Source organism: Dermacentor albipictus, chromosome 3 (assembly GCF_038994185.2).
Source record: "Dermacentor albipictus isolate Rhodes 1998 colony chromosome 3, USDA_Dalb.pri_finalv2, whole genome shotgun sequence".
NCBI lineage: Eukaryota > Metazoa > Arthropoda > Arachnida > Ixodida > Ixodidae > Dermacentor > Dermacentor albipictus.
Window position 1 is genome coordinate 126,021,631 of NC_091823.1, and position 19,675 is coordinate 126,041,305.

At 45.0% G+C, this 19,675-nt stretch overlaps 1 protein-coding gene across 3 annotated transcripts in view; it reads right to left on the minus strand.

Annotated features, from left to right (window-relative positions):
* The window catches only part of LOC135909438 (MAM and LDL-receptor class A domain-containing protein 1-like), a 269,210-nt gene that overhangs the window by 172,783 nt on the left and 76,752 nt on the right, over positions 1-19,675 (minus strand). For all 3 annotated transcript variants that reach the window (XM_065441393.1, XM_065441392.1, XM_065441394.1), the window contains exons 8-13: positions 18,862-18,958; positions 17,221-17,376; positions 14,679-14,824; positions 10,762-10,878; positions 9,908-10,031; positions 1,710-1,844 (exon numbers count right to left, since the gene is read on the minus strand). In XM_065441393.1, coding sequence (XP_065297465.1) covers positions 1,710-1,844; positions 9,908-10,031; positions 10,762-10,878; positions 14,679-14,824; positions 17,221-17,376; positions 18,862-18,958 — 775 coding nt within the window. The remainder of the gene's footprint in view (positions 1-1,709; positions 1,845-9,907; positions 10,032-10,761; positions 10,879-14,678; positions 14,825-17,220; positions 17,377-18,861; positions 18,959-19,675) is intronic.

Consider the following 19,675-nt stretch of genomic DNA (forward strand, 5'->3'; position numbering starts at 1 on the left):
CTCGAACCTATGACCGTGTACGTCGCCGTTTTTTTTGGCCTGGTCTTGCCCGTTCCGTACGACGTTACGTCGCCGCTTGTGAAGTTTGCCAACGACGCAAGAAGCCTTCCCAGCTCCCCGCTGGTTACCTACAGCCGCTCGACATTCCTGCAGAGCCCTTTCATCGTGTCGGCTTAGACCTTCTCGGCCCATTTCCGGAATCTACATCAGGAAACAAGTGGGTTGCAGTCGCGGTAGACTACGCTACCTGCTACGCCGTAACCCGTGCTCTTCCGACCAGTTGCGAAACTGATGTTGCGGACTTCCTCCTACATGATATTATTTTGATGCATGGCGCTCCGCGTCAATTGCTAACAGACCGTGGCCGTACGTTTTTGGCCAAAGTCATCGCCGACATCATGCGTGCCTGCTCAATACGGCACAAATTTACCACCTCCTACCATCCCCAAACGAATGGCCTCACTGAGCGCTTGAACCGCACCCTTTCAGACATGCTATCCAAATACGTTTCCGACGACCACCGTGACTGGGACCTGGCTCTACCTTACATTACATTTGCATATAACTGATCCCGTCTCGAAACTGCTGGCTTTTCCCCGTTTTACCTCGTGTATGGCCGCAAACCAAAAGCTACCACTGGACACTGTGCTTCCGTCCGCCACAGCTTCAACTAGCGCTTATGCCCGTGATGCAATCACCCATGCTGACCACGCTCGCCAACTTGCGCGCAGCCGTCTACAAGTGTCTCAAGACAAGCAGAAGCAACGCTACGACTTCCGTCACCGTGATGTCCATTTTGTGCCCGGTAGCCTCGTGTTGCTTTGGCCACCTTCGCGTAAAGTTGGCCTATGTGAAAAACTCCTTTCTTGGTACACAGGCCCATATCGCGTGCTCCGCAAAGTGACCGTTGTCACCTATGAAATCGTTTTAGCCACGCCCACTATGTCCTCCACTGTGACAACCAGTGACATCGTCCACGTCGCCCGACTCAAGCCCTATAACTCTCCACGTGCCTTGGATATTTAACAGCACCGTGACGGTGCTTTTGCCGCCGGGGGGTAGTATTACGATGTGCTCAAGTGACGCTCAAGAAACGAGCCGCCGTGAGAACGACGACGAAGTTGGTCGGTGCGCTTGGCGCGAGCGTCAGCCTGGCTGCCTGGCTCCAGTGTAAATAGCCTGTAAATAGCCTCTTCTGTCTGTGTCTTTCCACACGCAACAATATATACACAAATATATTCGATGAGGGGGAGGAGGAGGAGGAGGAGGAAATACATTTATTATAAAAAAAAACAGAAAAGACAAGCAGGTGTCTTCCTGCTTGTGCGGGAGGCACCCTTATTTCAGGGCTCCTGTGACTCTTGCTGTCTCCCGGGCCCACTGCACCAGTCGCTGCTGGTTACGAGGGTGAAAAACTACGAATGTAAAAGCCCGGGAAATAGGCAAAGAAATATTCCTTTGAAATGTGTGGCAGTCTCTCTTGTAATATTCTCATCAAGAGAGAAGTATTTAGGTGTGCCCGTACAATCAGCTGTCGGCACGGAAAACACTTTATCACAGTAATTGTTTGCATGTGCTGGCTTCGTGTTCGTTCATTAGAAGATTTATACCGCCCTTATATGAAAACAATGCACACAGACTGCCTTCATTGTTTCTGACAAAGTAATTCAGCATTTGCGACAGAGGTGATATCTATTGGTAAATCCTACCTCTGTCTTCTGGCGGCTGAAGAGGTCCCAGGGAGGAGCTCATGGGTGGTCCAAATTTCCACACTGTCGCTGCTCGACCTTCCGAAGTCCAGTGACAAGGGTTTCCTCTTTCGAAGCCACAGCTGATAACGTCATCTGTTGAGAGAGTAAGTAGAACAGTTCACAACGCGTGTTCTAAGAAAGCATCCACGGGGACAATACATAGAACGCCAAGAATGCCGAGCATGAATAATAAAAATGTCTAGACTTAACGATAGATTCCGGCACTACTTTTGTTCCCTATGTAGTTATTGTTTGCCTCTAATCCATAGAAATGTGTAAGCATAACCAGTCGTTCAATAGCATTCGTGCTCTATTGTGGTTAGATAATTTGCTGCCCTGAGTACACTTGTCACTCTAACCCTGTAGTGGTCATTCTAACCCGGTAACATACATTGCAAGAAAAACGTATGAAGAAAAGAGAAAGCATACGTTTTGGTCATTCATTCCCTCGGTTTCCTCTTTCACAAGTACTTCACACGTAGCACCCTCTTGTTGGAATCAAGTTTGTCCCTTGCACACGTATCAGTGCGCCTACGCCGCTCAATGCTTAAATAAAAATTTTGGGGTATGAAGCTAAGCGTATAGCACAAATGATACGTTTGATCAGGTAAGAGCTAAACTATTGCAAGATTGTTAAGTTCTGTGGCTCTATACGTGTCGAGAAACACGATATGAATATGAGGTACGCCACAGCTGCTCCTCCTCCGCTTTCCTCCTCGCCCTCTCTTCGCTCTCGCCACCTTTCACGAAAATCAGCTACAACTTGTTTTCGGTGGCAAATACTGCCAGATAAAATCATCTGACATTTCAATTGTAACATATCGCAAAAAGCAAGCAGTATAGTGTCAGACATCTAGCCCGAACGGGGTTTGTTACGAGAAAACAATCTCGTAGATAATGTCCTACCACCGATGCATAGCGAGGCAACAAGCTTGCACTCATAGCATATAAGGAATGTAGAAGTTATGGCACGCGTTCATCGCCCAAATTTGCTGCGCGTTGTTCAACAAGTCCAAGCACCTGAGTGTAAATGAGTGCACTTCGGGAGCCCAACGGCATTCATCCCTTCTCTTGCCTCACATGGACCCTGTTATGTTTGGAAAGAGAGGAATCGTCCCTCCCAAGCAAGAGGGAGGAAATTATTAATTAAGAACGAACATTTCACTTTCATTTTTTTTGTTACACAAACAATGGCCACTCTATTTTTTCTGAGAGTAGTTCCACATGAGGGAAATTTTTGAAAAGTTCTTCCCTTTCATTTCTTGCCATGGAGAGTTGATCTGTTCAAATAATATATGGTATTTTAGTGAAACGTAATTACTATTGGAAATAATTCTTCAGTGGTTCTTTTGTTGTGGAAGCCGTACAGGTAGCGCACTAGCGGGCGCAGAAGACGGCGCCACGAACTATCCACAATTTAGAGCTTGCTCTAATGTATGAATAACGCTACTATAGTTTATATGTTGTTTCGTGTCCTTAAGTCATAATTTTGAGGCGTCAAACTCAGCGCAGCATGCATTACAGATTGGGAATTACAGGGTTAAATCTATATATCTTAGATTGGCATGCAGTCGAATGACTCTTATTCACTTAGAAACAAAACCACAGGTGATAGCCAAATGAATGCCATTTTTATTTGAAATCACAAACATATGACATCATTTCCTATCATTCTTTTTTTTTGCCTCCGTTTTCTTTATTTCAGTAAGCAAATAATTATGCGCGACTCTGCTATCGCAAACACCAGAGACCAGTGGAGCTGGCGGATGGCCAGTAAAGTATTGCCACACCACACACAAGAGACACGAACTCCGGCAAAGAGTCCCTGGGGCGTCTGCCAAAGGCGTCTACTACAGGGTCCGTGATTCGCGTGACCAACGCCGCAGTAGACGACGCGCTTGTTTCTGCTCTGCACAGAACGGAGGGCGAGAAGGATATCGATGCACCCTAGCAGCCGCCGGAGAAGAAGGCCCTTCCTCCCTCGCCTGACTCCCCGGCCTCGCGCGACACTGGAGAGCGCACGCATGCGGGCCGCGTTCCTTGCTCACGTGCGCGCCACTCCTTTTCGCTAGCTAGGCTCCACCATCCCTCGCCGCGTCGCTATGCCTATGCTGCGCGATACCATTTCCATACTCTGCCTTCACTCTCTCTCAGCTCTCACCCACAGCTCGGTGAAGCTGCGGACGCAATGACAAACCCAACGAGCTGCTAATAGCTCCACGGTGAAACTTCTCTGTGGTACGGCGCTATAAAGGGTGCAAGATGTCCCAATAAATGTGCGGGCAATAAATCAAGAACAGATTTATATCACAATGTGCACTCACAAGCCATGCCTTACTTCGGCACATTTACTCAACTGTCGGCAATCGCGCGCCAGTTACAGCATAGTCATAACCACGAAAAAGACGACGGTCAATAGCGGAGAGTAATTAGGGAATTTCAGCTTGTCCGCTGTTCCGGCAAACGGGGGTGGTTTGGGCGGATTGCCGGATGGGCGGGGGCGTAAACGTGAGCGGCCGTAGTGGTGCAGCCGCCTGGTGGCGTATAGTTCAACCAGAGGAACACAGTGCTAAAAATGCAGTAACCTACTATATGCTGCTTCGCTGCTGGTGCAAATTTACGGCAGCGGCGTAATTGCGAACGCGATTATGCCACTGTCGAAAATTTACACCAGCAGCTGAGCAGAATATAGCAATTGGCTCTGTTTTTGTGCGGCTCAGCTTTGCACTTCCAGCTAGCGTCACCAATCTGGCCGCACATGTTTACGCCCCCGCTCCTCCGGCAAACCGCCCGCGCTTGCCAGAATACCGGACGCACTAAAATTTTCTATTAACTAAAAGTTTTCCGGATGCTAGCCCCAATTTTCCTAGTGGATATGCGACATCAAAGTAAGCGTCTGATGCCGCAAAATATGAGAATACTGTCAACTCTCCACATATTTCCATCTGCACGTTACGGACATTATTGAGTAAACGACTTTTTATTGTTGCAACATAGCTATCAACAGTTAAACCGTACCTGAAAAGGTGTATGGCAGTGCCTCGTTTTTGTCGTGTCGTAAGAAACTATTGATGATAGGTACTCGAAGAAAATTGTGTGAAATCAGTCTAAAATTTGTAACTGAAGGGAAATTTTGCTACATTTTCGGTCATTTTCTGCACAGTGTGACCAGCAAAGGCGGTTGCTATATTTGTTAGAGTTTCAGCGACATATATATATATATATATAATTTAAATCACGGAAAGCGAAATGATTACTGCTGGCAGCGCATTTACTATATTAACTCGATAGCGTAAAAGGCCCCATGTCACAAAAAAAAAAAAAAATCTGCGTCGGCCTCGAACTTGACTTCGCGAAAATTCATTGTGAACCCCAACAACGCAAGCCCTCCACGTGACGCAGAGGCGTTGCTGAACTAATTGAACTCCTCAATTTGTAATGCGTCAGAAAAATGGTAAATTATTACGTCAGCATAACCTATGGACATAATAGCGTCTGTTTGTAATTTGAATATACCAGAAAACGTAATTCTGGTACGGAGAAACTCAAACGCAAAGCTCTTTTTTTTTCAGCGTTTCTATCATAACATAGCGTTGTGGCCCGCTCAGTTCCTTGTAACAACACCATTCCGATGGCGCTCGCCTCTGCGCAATCGCAAGAAAGCTGCGCTTGCCGGGAAGCATGGCAAAGATTCAGAGATCTTTGAATGCTATCGCGGTCCGCTTTTAAAAGTGAAGCTAAAGCGCCCTCGAAACTTTAATAATTACCGACTCAAGAAAGTTTTTGGACAATTTTTGATGTGCGTCTTTTTGTTTGCTGAACATCTTTCAGGCGCTATATTTTACATAAATCTTGCTTTGAAGATTTCAACACAACTAGAAGCCTTCAGAAACGTTATGTGCGTTCTGGCACTGTTTTCATAATAAAACTAGGTTAGTCACGAAGTTTATATTTCGAGGAATTTTGAAGAATATAAGTAACAATATGCAGGCATAGGTTGAAGAGTGTGCTGAGGAGTGAATGAAAATTGGTATACCTTTGGATTTCACTTGTTTAGAGAAGTGACATCAAAAGCTTACAAAACTTGCCCGCTTCGCAGGTTGGCCTAAACACAGAAAAAATTTCGTATTTGCAGAAAGTTGGGGCCACTCTGTGGGTGACTAGTAACGAAAGGTTGTAGTGTAACTGTGGTGTAGGCAACTAATATATTTTGAAGACAATTGCAGAATACCTGTGTTCTTCCAAATGTAATGCACTAGACGAGGCATGTAGTTGGTATTCTGGGTCTCCAGAATAGCATTTTCGGAAGCATTTTCGGAACGACGAACCTCAATTGTTTAGTTTGTGTAGGTTAATACCAGTATTTGTAAATAATTACTTATGCAAACGCTCCACGGTATTTTACTACCATTATTCTGAATGTTCTTTTTTTCAATGTCGTAAAACAACTGTACAAGATAAGAAGTTTAAGATACGGGAAAAATGGGGAATGTGCGTCGGGATTTCGCACTCATGAGATCATCAAAAACGACGCAGAATAGTAACTAAAATCTCGTATTTTCCCTATTATTACGCATTATAGTTAGTTCATAGTTGGGTTTCTCTGAGGCCTCGGTGAACTACATGAGGCACATTGTTATGTATGGTGAAAATAAGGGGCAGGTGATGAGCATGGTTTAGATCAACTTCAGAATTGTGGGTTTTTTCTATCTTTGCAATAAGCTACGCACTAAGGAAAATTGTACCTTTGAGATTGTTTTCTCGTGTCTGTAACTCCCTACCTTAGACAACCCAAAATAGTGATAAAGAGACTGTCTATTATTATTCTAGCCGTTACTACATGAGAGATCCCACCATTGCACCACCATCAATGATACACCAGAAAGAACATGCGCTTAAAGAACTACGATTGGCTGAATCGGTAGGATTGGCTAACGATTGGAAGCTGATAAGTAAAACAACAACAAACTGAAAGAACTTCAAAGAACTCAGGAGTGAAAAGCGTGAGGAGGATTGGAAATAAATGAAAAAGCTGCCTCTTTGCTCCTCACCACTGGGAACGACGCCATGTACGTGAAATAGGAAGTTGACACCCACAGCCTACGATGACCATATGGCGTGATCAAACGATGGCAAGGCACGCACTACTGGAAAATAGGCATTTACGGCTTTTTACTTTCATAAAATGTTCATGTTCTCGAGCCCCCTTAAATTCTACAACAGGAATGTTTGGCACAGAACACCGTTTTAACACCGTGAAATTAATGAAGGGGAGCAGCAAGGGTGTTCTGTTATCGAATGCAGGCGTCTATTTTTTTTTTCAGAGAAAGCAAGGATTTTAAACGGGTTCATTGACATCCAATACACCCTCAAAGGAGAAACTTCCCTCAATGTGTAGGCACGCAAGTGCCCAGGAGCAGTATCAGTCTATTTTACGGGACGGCGAAATATTTTGCCTGCTGCCGTAGCTTAAATACTAATACAATATAGATCATATTTAGTCAAGAGTAAAAATTACGGGTTACTTAATTTCAATGTACTACGAAATTTGAACGTTTACGGTTAAATTAGGAGGTTCCGGAATATTTATGAAACCTTCGTTCTTTCAGCATTTCATGTGTTATACCAGCTTCGCTCGATGTCCTGAATTAGCTAAATGAGGAAGCTTGTTTAAATTTAGTGAATGTAAGGGCCAGATGGTGAGTAATGTACAGCCAAAGCGCTAAGAAGGTGAGTCATTTTGTGTCCTTTGCAGTGAGTCACGTACGCAAGTACTCATGGGCGGTATGAGGGTGTCTTACGAATGGCGCAGAATTTAGCCCATTCTCTTGACATAACTACAAATATGCACCGCAATGAAATTCAGTTAAAAGGAGGGGAACGCTAGTACATTTCTGTGGAACCTTAAATACATGTTCATCAAATACAGCATTTGCAAGACATGGCTTAAATAGGTGTTAACAGCCATTAACAGCTGGGGTTCCCAACATCCCTTGATAAGTAACATTATACCAAGTTTATATTTGGTTGGAATAGGGGGGGGGGAGGGGGGGGAGGAGTCATGTTAAGTGCAACGTGTGCCGATACTTTAACGTCTGTGGCTTATTAGAAAGCGTTGCAAATATTTACTTAATGCTCGTTTTCTCACATTTTTATGGGGAGAAAACAAGGGGTAGGCGGGAGATGGACATTCAAGGCGATGAGCAAAACGAGAACAAGGGAGCCAACGTTTTGACAAGTGGACGTCTTTTTCAAGGCGAGTTCACTTGTCGAGAGATTGGCTCCCGCTTTTACCTAATTATCGCTTTGCACTTGATGTTTTTATGCGTTATATGAAGTTCATTGTAGATTTGCCTGCTGTTCTCGGTGAGCTAAACAACCTGCCTGATCTATATTTCTTTCTAAATCAGGGGCACATTCAAATAATGTGCAGGAGAAGTGGAAGTGTGTGCACTAATTATGGCTTTAGCGGTAAATTACGTATGTAAACGATCCTGAACGTTATAGGTGGGGTTTACGAAGAACGTCGAATTCATAGCGGTGTTCTGGGGACATAAAATCTCAACCTAAATCAAACTTAGCTTAAAACGAATGGCAGCAAACAATGTTGCCAATGTTCTGGCGAGGTAAAATGTAGGTCGATGAATTTGTGCCATCGAAAACAGATTTTATAGAGTACGAGGAAGCGTAATACCTGGGTCAGGTATGCAATAGAACAGTCACATACGGGCAGCATGTCCGAGCACTTGATTTAATTACGGTCGATTAAAATTATTATTACAACTACTCGGAAAATACATCTTCGCCGAAAGTTAAGGTCCGATTCGGCCTGGTTACCGAGGTAGGCTTTCTTTTATATATCAGCGATGTTCTTAGATTTCACAAATTCTGGTGCCATATATGATTTTATTATTACCTTCGACATTAAGCAATAAAACTCCTAGATATCTATGTACATGTTATAAAAATATAACAGTGCACACTTTATCGGCGAAAAAGATCCTATTTTTGCAACTATGCAAATTAAGAACTCACTCGCTCCATTTCACCGTTGAGTTATCTTGTAGAAGACTCATCTTTAAGACACTTCTTTTATTTCAGTGTGGAAATGGGAAATTGGGAAATTTAGCGGGAATTAACTGAAATAGGTTATTCGGCTTTCCATTGGCACGCCACTGTAATTTAGCGACGCCTTCCCTTTTCCTTACTCACCTATTGAGGCAGTTCGCCCTGCTCTACCACATCTGTAGCCTTCACCTCTTGTATGCGTGCTAACGCATTCCTTTCGGATGTTTTCCTTTTCATTCATAAGCTGAAATTTCCAATGTTTTCTGCTGGTATGCCCACCATTTTAATACGTTGCTTCAGGATGAAACAAGCGTGTCATTTATCCCTTCAATGATGTTTTCAGAGTGCCCTTTATCTGAAAAGCTTTAATTAGAAGTTCCTTCTGCAATTTGTGCACAATTGGTAGGAAAGTAATGCAAGAGCGATATAGGTGAGGGTAATTGCCTCGGATTTGCACTCGCACTACGTGAAGCCTTCGTGAGGTCGCGGATCCATGATTTTAACCGCGTTCCCCACATTCTAAAGTGGTGAAAGCTTTTTTTTTTAGTACTCACGCTGTAATCAAAGAACAAAAAAATGGCTGTGGCTTAGCTAAGGTTAAGCCCAGAATGCGAAGCATACTAGCCTTTATTTTAGTTGTTGAACCACTGTTTAGCCTGGTGAACTGCTGTTGCTTGGCTATATTTGGTTCGGCTAGACGAAGAAACAACTCATGCGTTACTCCGCTGACTCCTTTATTTTGAAACCAATAAATACGCTCTACCACTACCAATGCCGCTATACCGCTGGTATAGCGGTATTGGTAACCTGGTATAGCGGGAGGAGCGGGAGTTAGGCCGCAGTACCATATGTGCGACCGCAGGCGAGCGCACGAGCTGAGACCCGGCTATGTAGCTACGCGGCCGCAAGCGAGCGCACGAGTTGAGCCTCCGCTTTTGCAGCTGCTATGACGTCATATGGTAGCTACGCGGCCGCGCGCGGCGCAGCAAGGAAGAGCGTGGTTGTGCGGCTAGTATGCTTCGCATAAAATGAAATTGGTGTGCACGGTGCAAATCGTACGATACCAACGTCAGTCATGGCAATATCACCTGCGTCTAACTGGCCGGCTCCTTGGGGCAGCGTCTCGCACCGATCGTTGTCGCTGACGCTGATGTCGTCAAGCGCGATGTACATTGGCTCCAGCGATGGTCCAACGGCTCCACGAAAGATGAGCTGGAACAGGATTACAAGTCATAGGACTGTGAATTGCCACACTTTTCAGTGTTGGTTAACTGCTGCGATAAAGAAGTTGTTAACGGGTCAAACTGAATTAGTGCTTCTGTTCAGTGCCACAGGACACGGTATGACACACCACATCACAAATTAGACAAGCCACAACAGAGCACTAACATTTCTTATCCTACGAAAAAAATTTTCTCGCTGTTTTGTTGCAATATTGTAATCAACATGGTCATAAATTACACGCATGTGTAAAAATGACTCCAATTGTTTACGAAGTTACTGTGGACGCTATTGTAAAATAGCATAACATTTCGAAAATCGAGAACACCAACAACAAAAGAGTCTTATGACATCACAACGCTGACGCTCACTCGAACTAATGCACCGAACTTCATGCTGAGATTAGGAAAAACTCTTATTGTACACCGAACCACATAAATCAAAAGCTGAGACAGTGACTATAGCGACTGGTCCCATGCCTGTCGCATAATGTCTGGCTTCGCATAAGATAAACAAAGAAGCAGGTGCACGAAAAGAGGACCGTACAAAGAAAACCAGGTAGCCCAGTCTAACATGCGCATACGCGCACACGCATGACCAACGCATTTCTGACAAGCCAGGTTACTTCTGAAGAAAGAAAGTAGCAGGGAAGCGTAGAGACAAGCATTGCCCGATTAGCCCGTATACCCCGCGTTTAGAGTTATAAATGCAATTGTCGTACCCGGCTGTATTGAGATGCAGCCACTCGCCCCATCTGCCAGGCGCTTCGGTCGGCACCTTTCTGCTTCCACAGGGGTTGGGCTTCGTGGGACTTACTGGTCGGATTGATGGTCAGCACCTAAGCGAAACAGCATCGCGTTTTGTTAGGACAAGATCATCATTTGCATGAAACTCGACCGGAGTGGGTCGAGTCAGAAGTCGAGCTGCCAAAGCGCGACCATGCATCTTGCAAAGCGGGCTGATCAAACTCACCTCGACGCTAGCTCGGCCCAAGGAGCTAACATTTTCGTGAACCCCACGTTGGATTTTTGGCCCGAAAAAACACCGCTGTACTTAGATTTCGGCGAGCGTTAAAGTGCGCCTGGTGGTCCGAATTATTCCGGAGTCGCCCACTACGGCGTGTTTGATAATCAAATCGTTGCTTTGGAACGTAAAACCCTATAATCTTATTTTTTTAGCTCTCATTCTTCGTTAACGTTTGTTTTGCACAGCAGGTTTGGGCGCCCTTTTATCAATAGCATGTCGGAGCTTCGAACAGAGCAGTGGTGCCTGATTTACACAGATCAATAATCTCGATGCCGCATTTGCTACGTCTGCGGGTTTGCGTGGCGTAAACTTTGATTGTGCCACGCAAACCAAAAATGCTTCGGCCTGGCAATGACAAGATTTTCAAGCATTTGCTGCAGATCAAGAAATGGGGATTACACACAAGAAACTTTGTGCAGACATAGTTTACACTGCTTAAAGAGGTAAGATGTTTTTGGAACTGGGAGCCTGAAAATAGGAATGTGCAGGTGTAAATACAAAATTACCAGAACTACACAATGAATGCTCCCCGTAAGTTAAAAAATTACACAAATTACAAAAAAAAACTCAAGTCTGTCGCAGACTTGCTGCGAACATGACGTCACTGATGCACGCACAACCCGCTTACATTTTCATGTAAGTGGGTTTTCTTTTTTTTTTTTAGAGCACAGCTTTTAGGGCCCATTCCTGCGTTCAGTGTCGGCGTGCCTCAGCTTCGTACCTGGTAACCACGCGAACGTGCATAGCGAAAGATGAAACCGAACGCGTACCGCAGCGGCACGTGAAAGACAGCGCGAGGAGGTTGGTGTCTGAGGAGACTACAGTGAAAGCACGAAGCGGAAAGCGGAGGAGGAGCGCAGGGTAGACGGCCTGTTCATGCGCTGGATTGCCGGTGACCACAGCTTTCGCAACCGCACGGACGATCTCATCAGCACTTCCGAGGGTGAAGGGTCATGGGGTGTGAGGTAGGGAGGGCTACGCTCGTCCGCGGCGTCAACTGCTTTGGTCAGTCCGCGTTATCATCGGGTGTGACTGGTATCACTGCTGCTTCAAGGGGCGATGGGGAGTGGCTACGAGTAAAGGTTGTCTCAGATGGCGCGATTGGGTCGAAAAAAATCGTTCTGCCGTGCATGTGGCAGTGCGATTTTCACTGACAGCTTTCACATGCGTTTGCGGCAGCGCGATTTCCGTCGCAGCGATGCGCAAGGTTGCCTCCTGCTCAAGAAAAATCCATGCCTGTATCGTCAAATACAAACAACATGGAAAATAGCCAGATATTCTAATTTCCCTTTTATTATTCGATAATAAAATGAATACAGCGTTTTTTAATGTTTAATAGCGTTGAGACGTTACGACGGCTTGCAGATGCGGTGAGTGAGCCACTGCACAACACGGCAAGTATGAGCGCGCGGCTTGTGCGTTGTCAGGTGAGTGGTTCCGTTTAGTACACTCTAGTTTCGTTGTTTCTATGGAAGCCACAACATTTTTCCTGGAAGAGTATTTCCTTTTGCAGAAGAACAAGCTACTATTCAGTGCGGATGTACAAGCAGCTGGCACAAGTTTTAGCGATGAAGAGGTTGGGGACGGTGGCGATCAAGTGGGAACGTGCCTTATGTTGAGGAGTCGTTTGCTCCCGAGGTAAATAGCGTGCAGTTTCTCCTTTTAAACGAATTGTGTAAGCAGAAGAAACGCAATGTTTATAAAGCTCCTAAGTCAAAGGCGCTGATGGGTACGCCCTATTAAAACATAACTAAAGGTAGCCGCGACTTTGCTCCATAAAGCTACCAACGCGTTGTAAAACAGGAAAGCACCTATTTTTACGGCGCTTTGTTTCGTCACACATTGCCCCTCCCACATCACGCCAATCACTGCCACTCAGTGACGGCGCGACGAACTTGTTGTAGCAGAGTCGCGAAGGTCACAAGAGGTCGCGGCGGTCGCTGAGCGACGGAATTCGCTTTGTCGCTGAGCGTAAATCGCGCCATGTGAAACAGCTTTAAGACTCGATGTGGCGTTTCCTTGGGTGTTGTCGCCTCTGATACTGGTGGCACGATTTCCCCGCAAGGAAGGGACGCTTTCGTAGTTGGTGTAACGAAAGCGCAAGAAGAAAAGCGTAGTGACGCGCAAAACGGTCCGTGCACAGACGATGGCTGCAATATGGCGCCAGAGTAGTGCGCGTCGTCTTCGTGAAAACAAAGTTCTGCATAAGCGGAGGTCTCTCAGCGGCGGCTCCTGTGAATCGCGCCCACGCGTCACCCACGCACTGCCTCCCGCGATCCCCCGATTAGCAAGGCAGTCACGCCAGGCGTCGCTCCGTTCGCACTGTACCGCACAAGACAAATCGTCCGTGCCATCGACGCTAATCACAGCGTTCTCTTGCTAATATAAATGGCGTACCTATATATATCATAACACAAAATATTGACATGCGAAATGAAAACACGTATAGAGCTGCGCTGAAGTTCGCATTAGCTTGTAACAAGCTAGTAGCGTAATCGTCAGGGATTTTTTATATGCACGTTGATCTAATGTTGTAATGGACAAGAAATATATAAGGGAAATATTGAAACAATGACCAACAACCGTGGGTTGTAGTCGCGCCATGAATGAATCTTCAAGAGCAGTGTTACAGATACCGCTAAAACAATAGTGACAATGTTGAGAGACTAGCCGGCATGATGAATGAGGAATCAAACGGAATTAGATGGTGTTTTATGGGAAGATGATGTAAAGGACTGGAGGTGGCTAGGTCATCTAATACGTAAAGTAAATAACTTGTTGATCTCCGTGATTTCTGACTGTCTTCTCTATGCAGTGTAGCGTGTATGCAGTTGGATACACGCTCGAAAATTCTGCGCTTTTCTTAAACAGCCGCTTTGCTTGTCTCTTATGAACGGGTGCGATGGAAAGGGAAAGAAATTCACCGACGATTACGATAATCCCTAATGCGAAATTTGAGTGCAGCTCTACACGTATTTTCATCTCCCGTGTCAATAATTTTATCATGATTACATAGGTAGACGGTTTATGCTATAGGAAGAGAACGCTGTGAGTAGCGTAGCTGGCGCGCACAATCTGTCTCGTGCGGCACGCTGAAAACGGAGCGAAGTGTGGCGCTACTGCCTCGTTAATCGGGCGATCGCGAGAGGCAGTGCGTTGGTGACGCCTGGGCGTGATTGACAACGCAATGCAGCTCATGCAATGCTTTGTTTTCATGCAGACGACGCACGCTACTCTGACGCCACCTCATATCCATTGTCGCCGCAACAGTCCGTGTCTTCTTCCCACGCTTTCGTTCCACCAACCGCAAGAGCGGGCCCTTCGTCGAGGGGAAATCGTGCCACCAGCGAAAGCGGGGACAGCACCCAAGGAAGCCTCACATCGAGCATTGCTCGTAGACGCTCGTCATCTCCCCTTACAGGAGCGGCCATCACCGTCACACACGCTGCATTGTTTTTTCGGAATAGCGATGGCTGCGGGCCATCGAATGTACCCTCTATCCGTAAAATAGTTCAATGCATTTCAAGTAATCTGGTGCGATTGAACTAGCCGTTCGTTTCTGTTTTGATGCATAACGCGCTAAATCTGATGTCGCTGCGACAGCACCCTCACCTGCAGAATTGTGTCCTTGTCTCCGTTGATATCGTACCAAAACTCGACGCATTGCGTAACCGAGCTGGATGTGAAAAGGACCTCACCGATAAGATCGGCTTGGTCACCTGTGTTCCTCTCGAAGTTGCTGAGGAACAGATATGACCCTGAAAGTATGAGAAATGTTTCAGTTTAAATTTATCATCAGAGTAGGGAATACATCACGCATTGTCACTGTGGAAATGAAACTAGGCGTGGATGCATGCAACAAGTTGTTGCAGTCTGCAGCTACATTGCTAGGCATCAGCGAATAAATGGCATGGAATATGCGTACGAAGCAACGGCTTGGTGTTATTAGGCTTCAGAACACGCACTAATCGCCGCAAGATGGTGTGTCCGTAGACTTCGACGCATAATGACTGTTCAATTTCCTTTTGAATATATATTCCGCTTCACTCAGGGGTATCAGTTTATTCCAGGTAAAAAAGAGCACAATAACACTGAGAAATCAAAACGAGACTCTATGTCCACCCTCAAGGTCAGCGAGCGACTCTGATCTAACGACTGACGCGTTGAACAATGAATACACCAGAAATGATGTTGCAAAAACAAGTACGTGGACAATTCAGATTGGGCATGTTGCTGCAGTATAAAGCGAGTGGCATTACTGCTCGTTGTCATGTCGGGTATACTTACTACCGGCTGGCATGGTTATTATATACGAAGTGATTATGTACTGTCCATGAGTTGTATAGATGTTTGCAAAAATGGGAGAAATGACTGCCTATTACTTACAACTACAATGATTGTCGGATCGCGATTGCAGCAATCCTTACAATTTATTTGTAATAATGGGTTAATTATGTTTATGGCAGTTATGTTTTCTTTCTCCAGACAGCAGTATTATTTTACTTCAGCGCAGCGTCTCAAAAGACACTTGTCCTACAGCAATCAGCATGAGAAACCACAAATTACAAAATTTTATGCTACACATTTCGGTGCTGTGGGTCTCAAAGGGTAAAAAACTTGACAACGCCTCTGATTTTGAAGTCACTGCCTGATACTGCCATTTGCGCTTTCATGCCTAGATTTTCTCGTTCATTCGGAGTGCCAGCGCTTCATCTGCGATAGAAACTTATCGAGGTAAACCACGCGACTCCTTTGCATGGCCTTCAATGCAGTCGGGTCACGGTAATATTCAACATCTCAGCCTTTCGTCAAGGACTTGCTTGTTACTGATTATCGCACATTTGCTGGATATGATAAGTTGGTAAGGCTGTGTCGAGATTTGATGAAGTTGTTAAACGGCCATGAATTGCAAAAGGAGACTCCGCATGCTACAGTCGACATGCATAGTCACTGCCAGACTGCTTTTAAATAGATCGCATGATGTCTACAAAGGCGAATCCAAAGCTCAAAGCAGAGAACCACCATCAGTTTAAAAGCTGGTAGTTCAATTGCCCATGAATGTTTCTAATTTAACTAAGTGTCAACATGCACCCGGAAGAAACAACTTTTATTCGCGGAGCCAAACTCAAAGCGTAATGCAGTACATGCTTTTTGCCGAGCAATGTTATACCTACAGGTGGTTGAAAAACTTGAACATTGCGAGCATCTGATGACTGTCAATTTTTACAGAAGTAAATTGATACAAATGGCGATACATATTTCAGAGATTTCTCTTTTTGTTTAGGAGAGCACTTCTATGAACTACATGGACTTTCTTTTTTCTTCAAAATTCACCTTTGCACGACAATGTTACACTGTCCAACCGAAGTGACATTATGAGGCCATCCTGGCCAAGGATGTCTTTGTCAATCCAGTGGAAGAGCTGTTCCGCCCTAGTAAATTGAAGCGTAATAAAAGCATCAATACATGTTCTCTCCTGGCTTAAATTTTCCTTATGTTTGCGTCTGTGGTTTACCTTCCCGATTTCCCGCACACAATAATATATCCAAGGGCTGGCAGCAGTGCGCTTATTTCGATAATTAGACTCTTAGAAGTGCCAATGAAGGCCTCAAAGTAACATGTGGTCGTAAAACGGGAAAAAATTAAGCGACATGGCTGAAATGATAGCGCATGTGGAATCCATGAGATAATTGAGGTTGGGAGCTATAGCTTCTGCTTCAGCTTTCATATGCAAACATTGTTTTTCTGCTTGTAGTTCAATAGACGGACGGGCAAATGCGATTCCACAGTGTCGCGCGCGCGCGCGCGCACACACACACACACACACACACACACACACACACACACACACACACACACACACACACACACACACACACACACACACACACACACACACACACACGCACACACACGCACACGCACGCACACACACACACACACACACGCACACACACACACACAACCTTTCTCAAGCCATCAATGTAGCAACCTCACTTTCCTCCAGATACGTACTATAAGAGATGCTTCCTTCGTCTTGCAGATTTTCTCTGACCAATAATCAGGCAAGTACGTAATTGCGCTAAGAATATTTATATGCCCGACAGTTTGTTTGCCTGCCCTTCCTTGGCAACAGCTTGGCAATAATGATTACCAGTTTTATTTCCGTAGGTGTGGTCGTGGCTTGGCCTGAGGAGCGTAGTCTTCAGATTTTCTCCCCCTAGCATCCAGGCGAGATCGTTGTTCGACGTGTTGTTGTTTTTCCATGTGCACCAGCCATCCTCGAAGTCGCACTTCCTGAGTGCGGGCACTGGCGAATGGAGGTAAAACGTTAACGTTTGAGCGAAGTATAAGCGCTTTACATGACAGTGGATGGTGCATTTCGGTGTATGACAATGCGACAGCAGCATGCGCGCGTTGTGTAATTAGGTATACGAGGACTTGCATGCAATTTTCTAAAAAAGCCTTTGTCGAGAGTTTTTGCGCACTTTCATTCCTATGACCAGGCTTGTATTTCTTCGCATGATTTCGAGTGTTTTGGTAACAAAGAGACAGCTATTGAAGTAAAGTCGCGTTTCTCTCCTAGTCGCAACCACTGCCTACACTTTAAATGGTCATGTATTGCCGGGTGACCAGACAAATATTCAAAGGCAAGCAGATTTAACAACCTGCTTTAGAAGTCACTAAAACTCACGTGCTGCGGTCACTTCTTTGCTTGATAACAAACCCGGGTCTAGTTAGTTTCTATATAAGTTGCAGCTCATTCAAGATTCACATTAAATTACGCGATGACTCTGACAGCGCTATCGCTTACTCATTTATTGAAGCCACTAGAGTTTTCGAAGAAACTGAATATGCACAGTCGTAATCGGCAATGAACGTAAGAATAATGCCCAACTTGTGATAAAAGATGCAAGCGACTGCGCCCTCAACTACACATCCCCATGCACGTGGTTGATCTAGTATTGGAAGACTGACTTTTCTTCTGGGGTGTCATGGCAATCGCAAGTGCGTAAACCAAATCAGCCAGTGAAATCACAAGCTTTGCCACACAAAGGAAGCATCAATACAAGACCAATTAGAATACAACCTTTCAAAAGCAACGGATAGGAAATCCAGGCTATTGTACTGTTTGGCATTGAGCAGGCAGAGAGGAACGCTAAACGCGAGTGCCACGGTACGATTTATAGTAAATTACGCTAACCCAATTGCAAGAAGACTGCTTTTGCTGTGACAGGGAGCTTCATAAGCTTAAAACAACGCTAACCATGAAAGATGAGAGTGGACGCCGTCTTAAAGCTCCCACATCAACTAGCAGCAGCATCCTAGATTTTTGAAGTTTCTGCTCTGGTCTGGCCAAGCGTCTTGTTGAAGAAGGATGTAACATCGCATTTTGAAGTATCCTGCTCCAGGAAAAACGAAATGCGAGAACATAGTTTTATATTGAGGACGGTGAACTGACCTGTCGCCACAGCCGTTGCTTGGAGAAGTTGACGCGCGTAAGTTTGACCTCCCTTTCTTCATTAGTAATCAACAAGTTCCCGCTCAATGAAAGAAACCAAGGTTTTGAATGAATGCTCTACCGAGACTACAATTTTCCGATGGTACTCTTTAGGTTACCTTCAAATGGGCAGTTAAAATCACTTCAGTGCAAGACGGCTACACAAGGCACACCTTGCCACCTGCACCTAAGAATAATCCCCATTATTGCTAAAAGTCGGTACGCAAAGATCACTGCGGTGTTCTGATAAATGTCAGCGATGGTGTAATTTAAGGCCTGTTATTTGTACCTTACCTTTTGTTCCCGCACAGTCGTCAAGCTCGATGGCATCTATCGCGCAGGCAGGCTTTGGGATGGACTTGTCTGGCAGCAGGCTGCACGTGAATGTCATCTGCACGTGATATATTTAGCATGAAATTTTCGAGAATTCGGAACATTACTTCAAGGTCAATATACCATAGACACATGCAGATGCTCTAAATAAGGCGCAGCTTCGCACAGAAAATAGAGACCCGGTAAGTGTGAAAACGACTTGTTAACAAGGTGTTCGTTTAAGATCATTTACTCTAATTTGGTCTACGATCTACGAGACTGAAAAACATGAAAGTATGTCTACAAGGTCTGCCTTAATGAAATCGTGCATAAAATACATTTGTAAAAGCATTCATTATGTAACACAGAATGAGAAAACTTTGAAATTTAGTCGGTTTCACCAGATTCTTGATCACTTTATTTATTGCTATACGTTTTCACGGTGCCTCCAGACCAATTGTGAGAATAAGAGAGGGGCAGGACCGCGAGAACGCGCACAACCTGATTTGCAGCCCAATGAAAGCCTAAGAAAGCATAAATGAAATTACTGAAACGTTTTTACAAGCCAATTCTATAATTAGGTAAACAGCATATAATCGGATGCTCCGTAATAATTCTGAGAAGTTCCATTAAAGTGGGATAAGCTATTATTACACGAAATTCTTAAAGCACTGTGTGCGCATCGGAGTGCAGCCACCGCCGCCGAATATTTACATCGAAAAATCTTCAGCAGATATATGCCAAACCGAACATCTCATATGCATGCGGATGACAATGCATAAGGTTGTTATCAGAG